A 16,186-nucleotide genomic window follows, 5' to 3' on the forward strand; every position below is an offset into this window, starting at 1 on the left:
TTTTCAAGTGCATTAAATTACCTAAATTTGAATATTTTAATTTGTTCTGAATGCCACAAATAGTATCCAATCCAGCTAGTGCGTAATTTTAAAATGAGTAAATTTTGGATCATTAAAAAAAGTTCCTTTTTTTTTTATTAGGTTTAATTTGATTTTGATTTTGTAACAAAATACATACAAACAACTGATAATATAACCTAATTTTCATGAGAAACAAATTCATGTCTTCACCTTTGTCAATTCCATAACATAACATAACATAACAATTACAGCACGGAAACAGGCCATTAGGCCCTTCTAGTCCACACCGAACCAAACACCCCTCTCTAGTCCCACCTCCCTGCACAATGCCCATAACCCTCCATCTTCTTCTCATCCATATACCTGTCCTTTTAATTGTACTCTGCTTGCATTGAATTATTTCTTTAACTTCTATTGAAAAATTTGAGTCCCTTGAAACTTTTACAATGTTTAGATTTACATCCATGAAAGCATACTCCTGATTCAAATTCTATGAAAACAGCTTGAATTTTTTATGTTAGGGTTTTTTAAAAAATCTGAAGACTAAACATCTGGAAGAGAAAAAAGCTATAAAATGGGGTAAGTGATGAAAAGGAAGACTTCCTGAGTTGGGCAATAAGAGAGATAAAACATTGAACTTTAGGAAGACTTTTGAAAAATAAGTTGAAGAGCTGTATGAAGATCTCTGGTTAGCAGAGGTCACCAAATGCAGTGGAACCGTGTTATAACACAATAGTTTGAGTCCAAAAAAAATCACATTGCAATAAAAGCGGATTGCGCTAAATTGGTATTTCAATAAATGGTTATAGGTACAGTTGAAATTAAAACACAAATTAATTTTTAGTAAACTGACAGTCCCGGCAGCGGCCTGGGTCCAATGGCTCATCGCATTATATCCGGACTCGCATTAAATCACGGTTCCACTGTATGATGAGATGACAGTGAAAATTGGTTAATCAATTTGTTTCAGATCCAACAAGACCTGGAACCTTAGCATGCTTGATGCTAGAATCCAACTGTGAATCTGAGTATAAACAAAAAACTTAATATTTGATCAACTCCTTTGAGTTTTAAGTTCATTGTCATCAACTTTAGAAAGAAGATTGAATAATTAAATAGCAAAAGAAACTGACTATAATTTCACTTTGTTGCAGTGTTTCATCCTTTGACTTATGAAGGAGGAGTTGATTGGGACAGGTAATGAATATAATGTCTTCTTTACATCTCTTAAAGGTTAAAACATTGTAATGAACAATATAATTTAATATGTACAATACAACAAATGAAATGCTTTTGAGACCATTTAACTTTCATGTAAAAGTCTCTTCACCACTGGGATCATTTAAATACTTGCATTACAATCTCTTCAGCATCAAGGACCCAAATCAGAAGATAGCAATGCTAACACAGATCCTAGAATTTGGACAGACTCCAAAACAGTTGTTCATCAGTCCACATCCTCAAAGAATAATGCCAAAGTTTCAGAATCTGTCCAGAGGATTCAGCCGTGGTACTTCCATGACAGAGTTGTCTCCAGGTAAAGAAGTGATACAAATAAGTTGCGTAAATATTTACTCCAGAACGATAATAACTCGGTGATTAAGGCATTTGTGCTGCTATTGTCACTCTTGTCATAAAAAATTGTTTTAAGCTTAAGGTAGATGTAAATCAGCTGATAATTTTCATCTTAAGCAAGATCGTATGGAATGTTGTGTTCTGCCAGTAGGATGCAAAAGGCAGTTTTTGACACCAGTACACATCACAAAGCAAACAATTTAGTTTTTATTTATTTTATTATAAAATATAATTATAGAAATTTTTTGATATAATAAATATAAATAATTAGTCCTCCACATGAACACTTTTACAATTGAAATTAATCCACTTCCTGTCACCTTGTTAGCAAAATCCTTCATTTCTCTCTTCATGTTTTATCTTCATGTAGCTGTGCAGGATAATCACTACATTTCTGGTGGGATTGAGGAAACAAATTACATTCTAGCTACCCAGTGTTGATTCTCCCATTTACAAGTGGAAATATTTTCAGAGGATCTATTCTTTCAAACCATATGAAGATCATTAAAAGGCACCTCTTACTTTTTTCTGTCTTCCCTGTTAATTCTAGTATTAAGAGTTGCATCTTTTTGGGGGTCATACCACGTGATGACGTAGGGTTAGATTGTGAATCCTTTCTCTCTCTGATAAAGTTTTTATAAAAAAAAATGAGTTAATAAAGGTTGAAGAAGTTTTTAAAAAAGTAGAAGGAAACGTTGTCAGAAGATCAAATAAATAAGATGTCACCAAAGAAAGAAAAACAGCTGTAACTGCACAAGGAACTGAACAAAAAAAAAGAGACAGATAAGGAAGGGAGACCTACCTTGTAGAAGGATCCTGGAGCTGTCCTGAAGGTAGGAGTCCGTGGAAATGAGCCTGGAACTGGGGAGACCTTGGACTGCTGTACAAGGTCTCCCCGACAATGGCTGCCCATTACAGGAGAAGAAATGACTGCGCCTGTGTGACTTCTCGTGCATGCCCAGAGCACAAAAAAAAGAATATTTTTTTTTTAAACCAAGAAACTTCTAGCTCCAGCGATCAGGATGAAGACTAAGAAGAATGAAAATTACATCTAGAACAATGATCTATGACTAAAAAGAGAAAAACGAGAGAGACTTGTATACTTACAGCTGAAATGAAGAACTATATGGAAAAATTTCAACAATCTTTGGTGCAACTAACACCAGAAGTTAAAAGTATAGTGAGAATATGGTTGAAAATAAGAATTTTACAAAGAAGGTGGAAAGAATGATGTAGCAAGTAGATATGAAATTTGAAGTTGTGGAAGAAAAAATAAAGGAAATGAATTTGAAATTCAAAATGTTAACAGATGAAAAAATTTCAGGCTGAAGTGGCTGCAACAAAAAATTAACTAAAAAATTGATTTTTTAGTAGAAGAAATAATATAAAAATTGTTGGAAGATGATGAAGGTCAGGAAATGAAGAAGTTTTTGCAACATTGGATTCTGCAATCTTTGGGGATAACCGAATTTCAAGGAGATAATGAGATTGAAAGAGCTCATAGAGCATTACGGCTAAAGCCACAACCAGATCAAAGTCCACGTCCAATATTGGTTAAATTGCTTTGTAATGAAGTGAGAGAAAAGATCTTGGAACTGGCAGCAAAACAAGCAAAATAAAGACAATCACCATTAATTTACAATGAAATAAGATCTTCTTTCACCCTGACATTTGATTTGTTGAAAAAGACAAAATAATTCAATGCTGTTAAAAATGTATTGTCTTAAGGTATCTGGCAGTATTAAGTTTTTTGTACCAGGTGGGAAAAATAGATTCGTTACAGAACCCAATGAGGCAAAGGTGTCTGCAGACTCATTGCCTGAGAAAGAGAGACAAGTAGTGAGTAATGTTTGGAATGAGAGATAATACTGAACGATTATAGCTGATAATATAGAGAGGGAAAAAGGAAATATTAATTTTTTCGAGAGATTATTAAGAATGAAAGTTTTAACCTGAAGGATCTATAAATAAGTAAAAATTAGTAAATGGTAAAGATTATATAGATGTAATACATCAAGAGACGATACATTAATTTGAGAGAGTTAGTTGGGAGTGAAGGACAAACTTCTACGGAATCATGAGTGCTGTTGTGGTTTTGATCACAACTCGTATAGATAAGGTTTTAAAGATGTAATTTTAATGTACACTTTTGGGGGGTGTTTCTATTTTTTCTGGGTTTTTTTTCTTTTTCTCAATACACCTAAATATATCAAGAACATTAAGAAATATATTATTAGTGTTGTAAAAATGAGAGGGATGGCTAGTAGATTGAGTAAAGAGATCTGAGGGTTGGAAAACTGGTTTTTATTAGTATTAATATACATAATTTTTCCATTTATATTAATATATGAATAAAGCAAAAATAGATATAGCCATTTGACAGAAAAATAACATGAAAAATTAAAAGGAGATTGAGTAGGAACCATAATGGCATCTTCATTTAATTTAAAAGTTAGAGGTACAGCAATATTGGCAAATAAAAATTTACCAGTGAAAATACTGAACACAATTATAGCTACAGCAGGAAGCAATGTAAATTGTCAGATTTATTTGGAACAATGGACTCTAATGAATGTAATTGCAACCATTGATGGTAAATTTGTACAAGATATTTTTGTGTAATTATCAAATACTAAGACAAAAATTATATTAGGAGATTTTAATTTTACTTTGGACCCTAAACTGGATAGGTCATGTGATTAAATGATGAAAAAATAAAGTAGGTAAAATAGCAATAGATTAAATGGAAGATTTGGGGTTAGTGGATATATGGAGAAGAATTCACCCAAGTGAGAGAGATTATTCTTTTTAATCTTTTTAGCATAAAATATATTCATGAATAGACATGTTTTTAATTTTGCACAACTTCAATCTAGAGTGCAAAAGGTTGAATATCAAGCACGAGTTCTATCTGATCATTCACCTTTAATTTTGTCAATTTTATTGGAGGAAGAACAAAAGAAAGCTTCTAGGTGGAGATTAAATACAACATTGGTGAAGAAAAATGATTTTTGTGACTTTTTGAGACAACAGATATTTTATTGTTAGAATCAAAAAAATTAAGATCTAATACAACATAAACTTACAGAATGGAGAGAGATATAATGAGGTCATGACAAAAATATTATGACTAGGTGAAAGAGCTCACCAAGTACATGGCAATTAAAATCAGAGCAAGTTTCTATAACAGTAATTGCTATTAAGAAAAATACTGGTCAAGTTACTTATAAAACACAGGAAATAAATTATAATTTTAAGGAATTTTATGCCAAACATTATCAATCAGAATCTTTAAAAGATTATAATAAAATAGGCAATTTAACTTGTCATAAATTTTCTTCTATGTTAGATGAAGATGAAAGATTAGAATTATCCAATACTTTTTCTGAAATAGAAGTTTATGAGGCCTTAATGTCATTACAGAATAATAAAGCACCAGAAATTGTATAAAGTATTTAAGGAATTATTAGTACCTGTATTAATTAGGGTATTAGACCAAATGAAAAAGGTACATGACCTACCAGAATCTTTCAAAACAGCATTAATAACAGTAATTCAGAAGAAAGGGAAAGATTGTTTACAACTTTCTTCAAATAGACCTATATCAGTACTGAATATAGACTATAAAATTGTATCAAAAATATTAGCTAATTATTTAGTTAAATTTTTACCAAAATTAATAAATATGGATCAAACTGGTTTTATTAAAAATAGAAGAGCAGCAGATAATATAATTTTTAATGTTTGATAAATGCAGCTCAAAATGGAAAGATACCAGCAATAGTGGCTGTGTTAGATGCAGAGAAAGCATTTGATAGATTGGAGTGGGTTTTTTTTTGTTTTAAGTACTTAATACATTTGGGATTCTAAACTTAATACATTTGGGATTCTAAATACTTTTGTAAATTGGATAAAAGTGTTATATGATCACCTAAAAGCAAAAGTGTTTATGAATAGACAAATATCAAAACCTTTTTTTGTTTGAAAGGTCATCTAGACAAGGTTGTCCATTGCCACCTTTTTTTATTTTCATTAGCAATGGAGCAGTTGGCAGAAATAATTAAGTGTTAAAGAAGTTAAGGGACTTAAGATAGGCAATAAAGAGCACAAAATTAGTTTGATTGTGGATGATGGCATAGTATATTTAACAAGACCAGAAATATTGATGAATATGAGATTAATAGAATCTGGATTAATATTGGGTTATAAAGTTAATGTTAATAAGTGAGGTGATGCCTATGGGTTGATATGAATTATTCACAATGTAAGAGACTGAAAAAATTCAAGTAGCAAAAAGAAGCAATTAAATATTTTGGGATAAAAGTTGACAGAAATATAAATAATTTATTTAAGTTAAATTACTCACCGCTATTAAAAAAAAATAGAAGAAGATCTGAGAAGATGGAAAGACCTACCAATGACATTAATAGAAGGGGGTGAATTGTATTAAGGTCATTTTTTTCCAAAGAATACAATATTTATTTCAATCATTACCCATTCATGTGACAGAAACGTTCTTTCGGAGTTTGAATAAAATTATATGAGAATTTATTTGGAAAGGTAAAATGTCAAGATTTGGTTTTTAAAAATTGACATGGAAATTTGATTGGGGGACTAAGATTACCAAATTTTAAAAATTATTATAAAGCAGCTCAAATAAGATTTTTGTCCTTCTGTTATCAAATGGGTGAGAAAACAGCTAGGGTTCAGATTGAAATAAATAAAATTGGAGAAATTATCCCAGAACAAATTTTGTATAAATGGAATAGTGAATTTTTTAAAGGAAAAATGGAAGTACCAATTTTAAAACATGTATTGAAAATATGGAATGGGATTCATATGGAGAGATGGATTAAAAATGATCAATTGTCTAAAATGTTAAAACAAAATCAACTTATTCCTTTCACTTTGAATAATACTATATTTGATAATTAGTGTAGTAAAGGTAAACAGAGGATTAAAATTTTTTTTTAGGATCTATTTTTTAAACTTTTGAGCAATTAAAAGATAACAATACACAAAATAATACAACTTTTGCATATTATCAATTAAAATCATATTTAAAAAGAAATTACAAACAGATTTGAGACTCCTGGAACAAAGTCAATTTGAATGTAAAATAACAGATACATATATTATCAAGAAATTTACTACTAATATGTATATAAAATTACAAGAAACTAAAAGAAAAAAAGATTTATATAAATCAAAATTAAAATGGGAGAAAGATTTAAATATACAAATCCAAAAGGAAATATTGTCAAAATTCTGTCAAGAACGTGTTACAAATACAATAATGCTAGATATCAAATGGTTCAATATAATTTTCTTCATCAATTATATTATACTCCACATAAATTGAATAGACTTGATTCTAATTATCCAGATAAGTGTTTTCAATGTAACAAGGAAATAGGGATCTTTTTACATTCATTATGGTCCTGTGTGAAAGTGGAACAATTTGAGTGGAAAGCATTGAGTGTATTGTTAGGACAAATTATGAAGATAAAGATACAAAAAGATCCAAGAATATTTTTACTTGGGAATAAATATGGTTATGGCCCCAGAGGACCCCAATACCCAGCAGCAATAGAAATTCACTAAGACAAATGGTTACTTAAAAAGTTGCTTTTAATTATCTTTAAACATGAAAATGGGATTAAACTTTAACTTATTACTATTAACTTAACCCCTTTCTAATTCTAAGCGCATTGTGTATGTAATGTGTGTGTGTAGTTCAGAAAAATTCTTTGATTCACACTCCAATCTCACTTCTCACTCCTCCAAGTTTACTGGTTGCAGGCAATTGTTATACTGTGCACAGAATTTAACATTTATGAATTTCACCAGGCTTTGGTGCTTGAAAACGTAAATGGTTAGCACTCAGGAAGGTTCTTGTCGGTTTTCAGAGAAAAAAATTTGCTCGTTGACACCCACAACTGATTCCTTTAGATCAGCCACTTCAGTGTTTTGCCGAAGAAACTTACTCTACCAGGGTTTTCCAGATGATAACCTCTTTCTTTCAGGTCACCACAGAGTTCCTTTTTGTTTCCCTTATTTCAAGTGAAACATTATGCAGCCAGTCCTCTCCTCTTGTATAGACCACAAGGGCTTTGACAAGACTGAACTAAGAACTCACAACCCAACTTCAAAATGGGATTTTTCCACAAGCTTGCCAGCTTGTCCTGTTCCACTCCCAGCTGCTGCTGCTGAACTTTACAATTGAATTCTCTTTTTTTTCTCTCAGAGAAAAACACATGACCCTCTTAGAACAGCAAACTACCTTCAGACAGACTGCAGCTCCAGACCTAATTTTTCGAGATAATTCATCTGTTCCTTTCCAAAACAATAATCCATTACTCCACAGCATGTGAAATTAACACCAACTTGTGAAGTCTCTATAGGCATTCTTCAAAGTTTTTGCAAAGGCACCCGGAGTCTGGACTATCTGGCTTGAGCAGAGCTCTGGCATTTTAAATGAGATCTGTTTTGAAGTGTTTGTATGTGACCTACACTTAAAAAAAAAACCCCACAATTTATCTCCTTTAAAAAATATCTATATATAATATAAAATATAACATAATCTGTCACAATATGAAGATATTAAGTTGAAATTGGATAACTATCAAGAAACCTTTTTAAGTATAGTCGTAGTGACAGCAATGTATAGCAGTAACATGGAAAACTAAGAATTTGGTTAAAATAGACAGATGGCATATTGAAATGCAAAATTGTATACCTTTAGAAAAAAAAATTACTTATAATTTAATGATTTGAATTGAAAACTTTTACAAAATTTGGGAACCTCATGGATTTTATGAATAAAAGTCCATCCACATCCTGCACCTTGCCCACCCTCTCAGTTAGTAATTATAAAAAATAGTCAATGAATATTATATATGTTAGTAACAACCAGTTTACCTACCTCGGCTGCACCATTTCATCTGATGCAAGGATCGACAACGAGATAGACAACAGACACGCCAAGGCAAATAGCGCCTTTGGAAGACTACACAAAAGAGAAACACACAAAGATCAGCGTGTACAGAGCCGTTATCATACCCACGCTCCTTTCGGCTCTGAATCATGGGTCCTCTACCAGCATCACCTTCGGCTCCTAGAACGCTTCCATCAGCGCTGTCTCCGCCCCATCCTCAACTTTCATTGGAATGACTTCATCACCAACATCGAAGTACTCGAGCTGGCAGAGTCCGCAAGCATCGAATCCATGCTGCTGAAGACCCAACTGCGCTGGGTAAGTCACGTCTCCAGAATGGAGGACCATCGCCTTCCCAAGATCGTGTTCTATGGTGAGCTCTCCACTGGCCACTGAGACAGAGGTGCACCAAAGAAGAGGTACAAGGACTGCTTAAAGAAATCTCTTGGTGCCTGCCACATTGACCACTGCCAGTGGGCTGATATTGCCTCTAATCGTGTATCTTGGCGCCTCACAGTTCGGCGGGCAGCAACCTCCTTTGAAGAAGACCACAGAGCCCACCTCACTGACAAAAGACAAAGAAGGAAAAACCCAACACCCAACCCCAACCAACCAATTTTCCCTTGCAACTGCTGCAACCGTGCCTGCCTGTCCCACATTGGACTTATCAGTCACCAACGAGCCTGCAGCAGACGTGGACATACCCCTCCATAAATCTTCGTCCGCGAAGCCAAGCCAAAGAGAAAGAAAAAGAAGAGATAAATATATGTAGAATTAGGTCTTTTTCTATTTTCTTTTTTGGGAGGAGGGGGTTGGGGAGAAAATTAAAATTTTATTGAATCATTTTGTATGGTTTGTTAAGATACTGTATTATTGAATTTATACTTTGTATTGATAATGATAAATACATATTTTTAAAGAGTTGTATTTTTAAATATTTTCATTGTGTCTTCTGTGTCTCAATTCTTATTTATAATATGGAGGCCAGTGCTTTGAATAATTTTTTTAAAGAAGTTTCTCACATCCAGGTTCCTTAAAAATTTAACTTTTTTTCACGTGTTTCATTAGAGATGAGGCCCACTACTTTGTTTGAATTTCTATTAACTTTGTTTACCTGCAGGGACAGGTGTTGAAACTACTGTTGATGCAATCTAACTTTTGAAGTTCTATCACTACCCAAGAGATATTGATTCTTAATTCACTGGCCTGTAACCTGTCTTTCAAATAATATGCTAAGTACTGATTTGATGTTGCAAATTGCATTAAGTACAGTAGGTTTTTAAAGTACAAGAAGCTGTAATTAGATGTTGAAGAAATTCTTAGTTATTCTGATAAATTAAAATAACATATTGTAAAAAAATGAAAAGTTAAATTTTATATAAATGCAAGAAATTTAATTGTATCTTTTAAATTTCTTGCATTTATATAAATTGTGAGGAGGGAACTCAGCAGCAGGATTAATTTTGAATTTGAGAAATGGGTCCCCGCAAAAAATGTAAATAAAAGTTTAAAATTGTAAAAGAATGTTCTTCGAAGCAACACACAATCCCTTGAAGGTGGAAGCAAGCATAAAGTTTCAATAAAATTGTTTAAATAAAACGACAACGCCCATGTTGAAGACCTGGCTGATGTTGTTAGGGCGACTCTGAGTGTCTCCTTATCCCTGCCTAGTAAGAATTTTTAGTATATTATTTAAGTATATTAGTAAAGCTTTATCTATAAATTGGGGTGGGGGTGGGGTTGACGTAGTGGTTAGTGCAGTGCTGTTGCAGTGCTAGCGACCAGGAATCAAATTTAAATTTTGTAGGTTAAAGTGAACTTTACATAATAAAGGACAACAAAACTTTTTTTTCAAATTACTTTATCTGTTTATTATTAATGCAGGTGTATTAGTTAGGCATTTTAAGAGTGTGTCTCAGGCAACTGGTACATTCACATATCCACAATCCCTGTAGATGCCAGATACTGGAGATTTTACTGAATATTCATTATATTTATAAATTTAGGATGGGATCATAAACAGGACTTTAAGCACTACTCCACAAGTTATTTTTTTTAAAATTTGGATTAGACAATGTATTAATTTAAAGATTAAGATAAAAATAGAACACTCTGTATCTTTGGGTGTAGTTCCACAATTAATTAATCTTTTGTGTGCAGGTTGTCTTTGCGAAGATTCATTTGAGGATCTAACAGAGGAAAGCCGAAAACTGGCATGGAGTAATATCAGTCAACTGTGTATAGTGTACCAGCAAAAGATTCACAAAGAGTAAGTTGTACAAATTCATTTTTCATTGTTGGTAATTATCAGTGTGATGCTATTTTTTTAATATCTGTGTGGAAAATAATATTTATTACTGCTGGATTGTGGTACTGATTAAATATGTACTAGGAAGAGACTAGGTTTTGCAGTCTTTTGCACATCTCTGTTTCTATCTTTTGACTATGGTATCCACAATTTCCCCCCCAAAAAAACAAAATTAGTCAGTGTAGCACTTTTCAACTTCCTGCGCAGGGTTCTCAAAATCTTTTTACTATGAAAGAAAAAGCTACTCTTGCCTTCGTGAAATCAACTCTTTTCCAGAATTCTGCCTCCTTCCTGTTTGAGAAGAGTAATGAATTTCCTTTTTGAGAAATGTAATGAATTAATATGGACGATTGTAACTTTTATTGCTAGCTAAATCATGCCTGATAGTCAATTGTTTGCCCATTTAAAATTTTTGGTTATTTTATCATATTAATTAAAAATGATGGTAATTTATATTATACAATAGGGGAATAATGGATTAATAGTCTTTTTCCCACAACTTCTCTGGCTAGTTTTTAGCAAAGCTTGCCCTTACTTCCTCCTCTGCAATCTTCACTCTGATTGTTGTGTCTTTTGCATTTGGACTTTATCTTTTGGTCTTTTTTTCAATTAGAGCAGTAACTGGAATCACTGTGGCTAGCAATGGAGTTTCAGTCTTCACAACTTCACAAGGTAATTTACTTTATTTGTGAAATGTGATTAGTTGCTATTAGTTCTGTTTTTGACTTGGTGCTGGAGTTCCAATTAAATTTATAGTGAATTTACCCTGAAATGCATTACCTTCAGCTGGATATGGGGATTTGATGTTAGTATATTGATCCCAGAATCACAGTGCGGCTTTCGCGCAAGCAGAGGAACCACTGACATGGTCTTTGCCCTCAGACAGCTCCAAGAAAAGTGCAGAGAACAAAACAAAGGACTCTACATCACCTTTGTTGACCTCACCAAAGCCTTCGACACCGTGAGCAGGAAAGGGCTTTGGCAAATACTAGAGCGCATCGGATGTCCCCCAAAGTTCCTCAACATGATTATCCAACTGCACGAAAACCAACAAGGTCGGGTCAGATACAGCAATGAGCTCTCTGAACCCTTCTCCATTAACAATGGCGTGAAGCAAGGCTGTGTTCTCGCACCAACCCTCTTTTCAATCTTCTTCAGCATGATGCTGAACCAAGCCATGAAAGACCCCAACAATGAAGACGCTGTTTACATCCGGTACCGCACGGATGGCAGTCTCTTCAATCTGAGGCGCCTGCAAGCTCACACCAAGACACAAGAGAAACTTGTCCGTGAACTACTCTTTGCAGATGATGCCGCCTTAGTTGCCCATTAAGAGCCAGCTCTTCAGCGCTTGACGTCCTGCTTTGCGGAAACTGCCAAAATGTTTGGCCTGGAAGTCAGCCTGAAGAAAACTGAGGTCCTCCATCAGCCAGCTCCCCACCATGACTACCAGCCCCCCCACATCTCCATCGGGCACACAAAACTCAAAACGGTCAACCAGTTTACCTATCTCGGCTGCACCATTTCATCAGATGCAAGGATCGACAATGATATAGACAACAGACTCGCCAAGGCAAATAGCGCCTTTGGAAGACTACACAAAAGAGTCTGGAAAAACAACCAACTGAAAAACCTCACAAAGATAAGCGTATACAGAGCCGTTGTCATACCCACACTCCTGTTCGGCTCCGAATCATGGGTCCTCTACCGGCACCACCTACGGCTCCTAGAACGCTTCCACCAGCGTTGTCTCCGCTCCATCCTCAACATCCATTGGAGCGCTTACACCCCTAAAGTCGAAGTACTCGAGATGGCAGAGGTCGACAGCATCGAGTCCACGCTGCTGAAGATCCAGCTGCACTGGATGGGTCACGTCTCCAGAATGGAGGACCATCGCCTTCCCAAGATCGTGTTATATGGCAAGCTCTCCACTGGCCACCGTGACAGAGGTGCACCAAAGAAAAGGTACAAGGACTGCCTAAAGAAATCTCTTGGTGCCTGCCACATTGACCACCGCCAGTGGGCTGATAACGCCTCAAACCGTGCATCTTGGCGCCTCACAGTTTGGCGGGCAGCAACCTCCTTTGAAGAAGACCGCAGAGCCCACCTCACTGACAAAAGGCAAAGTAGGAAAAACCCAACACCCAACCCCAACCAACCAATTTTCCCTTGCAACCGCTGCAACCGTGTCTGCCTGTCCCGCATCGGACTTGTCAGCCACAAACGAGCCTGCAGCTGACGTGGACTTTTTACCCCCTCCATAAATCTTCGTCCGCGAAGCCAAGCCAAAGAAAAAGATCAGATCATTGATCCCAACAATAAAACAGTTAACCCCTCAGCCAATCACAACTGACATAAGTAGTTATGGTTGTTTTTAAAAAGTTGAGTACTTTATTTATCTTTTGTTTTATATTTTCAGTCAGCTATCAACAGTATTAAAAGTTATAAAGATCTTTGACACAAGAAATTATTTCTGTGTGTCATAATTGTAATTAATAACTAAACCTTGAGATTCACCACAAGCCTAAAGACTTGTAGTCTTTATCAAACAACAATGGCATCTAAGCTTTGAAGTAAGTCAGAGATACAGAAGGTAAATATGGCCATAGAAGAGAAACAGGCTAGTAATTGACTGGTGGGGGCTGGGGGGTGGGGGGGGGAGAGAAAGAGGAAGGGGTTGGAGGATGCAAGCAGTGTTCTGTGGTTGTTAGCTTTGGGGCATCATGTTGTTTCCATACAAAATGTTAGTTATTCTGCATTTGATATATTGTACAATTCAGATCACCATGCAACAAAATGGCTATGGTACCATGAGACAGATTGTTGAAGAGATTCACAATGATGATGCTTGGAATGGAGGGTTATTCTTTTAAGAAAATATTTAGATAGGCTACATTCTCGCTGGAATATAGGCATCTGAGAGGTTTATAAAATTTGAGGAGCTTAGGATAAATAGAATCTTTTTTTCCCAGGTCAGGGAATCTACAACTAGATGGCATAGGTTTAAGGTGGGAAGTAACTTTTTTCATTCACAAGGTGGTGAATATCTGGAGTAACTTGCCAGAAGATGAGGTGGAGTGTTGTACAATTATAACATTTAAAAGGTGTTTCAGTAAGTATTTGGATAGGGAAGGTATGCAACGATGCTGGCTTAATGGGGTAAGTGGGATTAGCGTAGCTGGGTGTCATGATTGGAATGGGCAAGGTGAGCTAAGAGGGTCAGTTAATGTACTATATGTTTCTGTAATTCATCATCTGCAATTTTTTGCAGTTGAGTAACTAATGATACTTCTGGGAAAAGTGAAATATTTTTTAAAATACATTAAAGATTTCTGAGTTGATGCATGACATTCCAATTTCACCATGTAAATATAATGTCCAAAGAGCTTCAAATTCCCTTTAATTGATGTTTTATTGTTTAATTTACAATGCAGATTCAACACTAAAGATGTTTTCCAAGGAAACCAAATCATTACAGCGGAGTATGTCCTTTTCCAATATGGTGAGATCCACTTCTGAAAAAAGATTATAAATTGCCAATCAAAAAAATGTAGATTTTTTTTGTGCTTCTGAGACCAAAGTCATAAATAACTTTAAACCAAATAACAAGTCTTAGTAAGATCATCATTTTTCCATTGTCTTAATACTCCTGTTTCTTACTAACTTTTGCAGGTGCACCTTAGAAAGTATTCTTTCTGGATGTTTCACATCCTAGTATAGGAACTGCTCTACCTAAGACTGCAGGAAACTGCAGAGTGGTAAATACAGCTCAGGCCATCAAGAAAACTGACTTCTCCATCGACTTTGTCTATAATTCTTGCTGTCAAGGAGAGATCTTAAAATATTCAAAGGCATGCCACCATAGTCACAATCTCTTCTCTCTCCTATAAGTCAGGCAGAAGAAGATGCATGTGCTTGAAAACATGAACCTCCAGATTCAAGGATAATTTCTTTCCTCCTGTTATCAGGTTCTTGAATAGATCTCACACCAGCAAAAGAGGAGGCCCTTGCTCTGCTTTTTATAGCTATACTTTTCTCTATTCCTCGTACTGTATTCTTATAATTTCTCCACACTCTTCACTATTTGACTACTGTTACACTGTTCCCTACATGTTATTTATAATATTGCAGTATTTGTTGTCTGAGTTGGTTTGCCCGGATAACACACAAAACAAAGCTTATTGTATTCCAGTACATATGACAAATAATTCCAACAAACGTTTTGTTGATTTACTTTTACTTAATTTCTGATGTAATTCACAATGGAAACTGGATATTTTCCCTCAGTTGTTGGGAAAAAAATGCAGTGGAACTGGTAATACATGTAGTCTTTTTTGTTTGATGTAACCAAGCTAAGTGAGATAAACAAACATATATTGAAATAAGCCAGTGGGTTAACTCTAACTCCAGAACTATCAGTAGCACCCAGAATGATAAGCAAACACTCCCTCACTTGTATATATGATTTCTTTTTTGTATTTTGCTTTGGCAAAAAACAAGTTAAACACTTGGAGTCATTCACTTCATTCAGTATCATTGTGTTTGACATCAGCTAAAACAACTTGAAAATAATATTTTGTGCTGGCCCCTTTATGTAATATTTAGTTTTTGTCTTAAATATTTCAAGTCTGTTTATTGTTCTGCATTTCTTCTTGATAAAGAATCAGTATTGAAATGTTGCATTTTATAAAACCAATTATAACTGGAAAGAAAAAGTTCATTGTCCTCACTTTGTTGTTGATTTTGATATTTTTATGCCATTTAAGTACAAAATGTGTCTATGAAGGCCTATGTTAAAATGCTTGATTTCCATAAATTCATGAAATATGTATCTAAAATTGCCTACAGTTTGAGGCTTCCCTGGTCCCTTGCTAACTTCATGAGTCGATGTAAACTCTATAGGAACATCAAAAACCTTAATTTGTACTCTCTCTCCAGAGTTTCCACCAGTTATAATTGCAATTATGTGTCCATTACTTCTTTTGGTGAACAGTCTACTAAACTGATGCCTCAATCTTTTATTAGGCTCTATCAAGTTGCTTGTTACTGGGCAGTACGACAGTTGTGTGTTCATCTTGGGATAACAATGTGTAAGTATTAAATAACCAAATGTTGCCATTGCAGAAAGATATACCCCATTCAGGATTGATTGTGAAAAAGTGATGGGCAGGATTGTTACTGTGCATCAATAAAGTTACATTTCTGAAGAGGAATGGTAGTGTAGTAATCAAGGACTGAATTCATTCATCTTAAGCAATAGCACATGAAGTGCAAAAGAACATTGTACAGGCCTTTTAGCCCATGATGCTGTGCAAACCTATACAAATCTATTCGACAATTAACCT

The 16,186-nt window shown here is 34.7% G+C and overlaps 1 protein-coding gene across 5 annotated transcripts in view; it reads left to right on the forward strand.

Annotated features, from left to right (window-relative positions):
- The window catches only part of nsmaf (neutral sphingomyelinase (N-SMase) activation associated factor), a 106,297-nt gene that overhangs the window by 55,091 nt on the left and 35,020 nt on the right, over positions 1-16,186 (forward strand). For all 5 annotated transcript variants that reach the window (XM_069921432.1, XM_069921431.1, XM_069921435.1 and 2 more), the window contains 6 exons: positions 1,176-1,218; positions 1,392-1,558; positions 10,694-10,802; positions 11,455-11,513; positions 14,276-14,343; positions 15,867-15,931. In XM_069921432.1, the coding sequence (XP_069777533.1) occupies positions 1,176-1,218; positions 1,392-1,558; positions 10,694-10,802; positions 11,455-11,513; positions 14,276-14,343; positions 15,867-15,931 (511 nt within the window). The remainder of the gene's footprint in view (positions 1-1,175; positions 1,219-1,391; positions 1,559-10,693; positions 10,803-11,454; positions 11,514-14,275; positions 14,344-15,866; positions 15,932-16,186) is intronic.

Source organism: Narcine bancroftii, chromosome 2 (assembly GCF_036971445.1).
Source record: "Narcine bancroftii isolate sNarBan1 chromosome 2, sNarBan1.hap1, whole genome shotgun sequence".
NCBI classification, from domain to species: Eukaryota; Metazoa; Chordata; class Chondrichthyes; order Torpediniformes; family Narcinidae; genus Narcine; species Narcine bancroftii.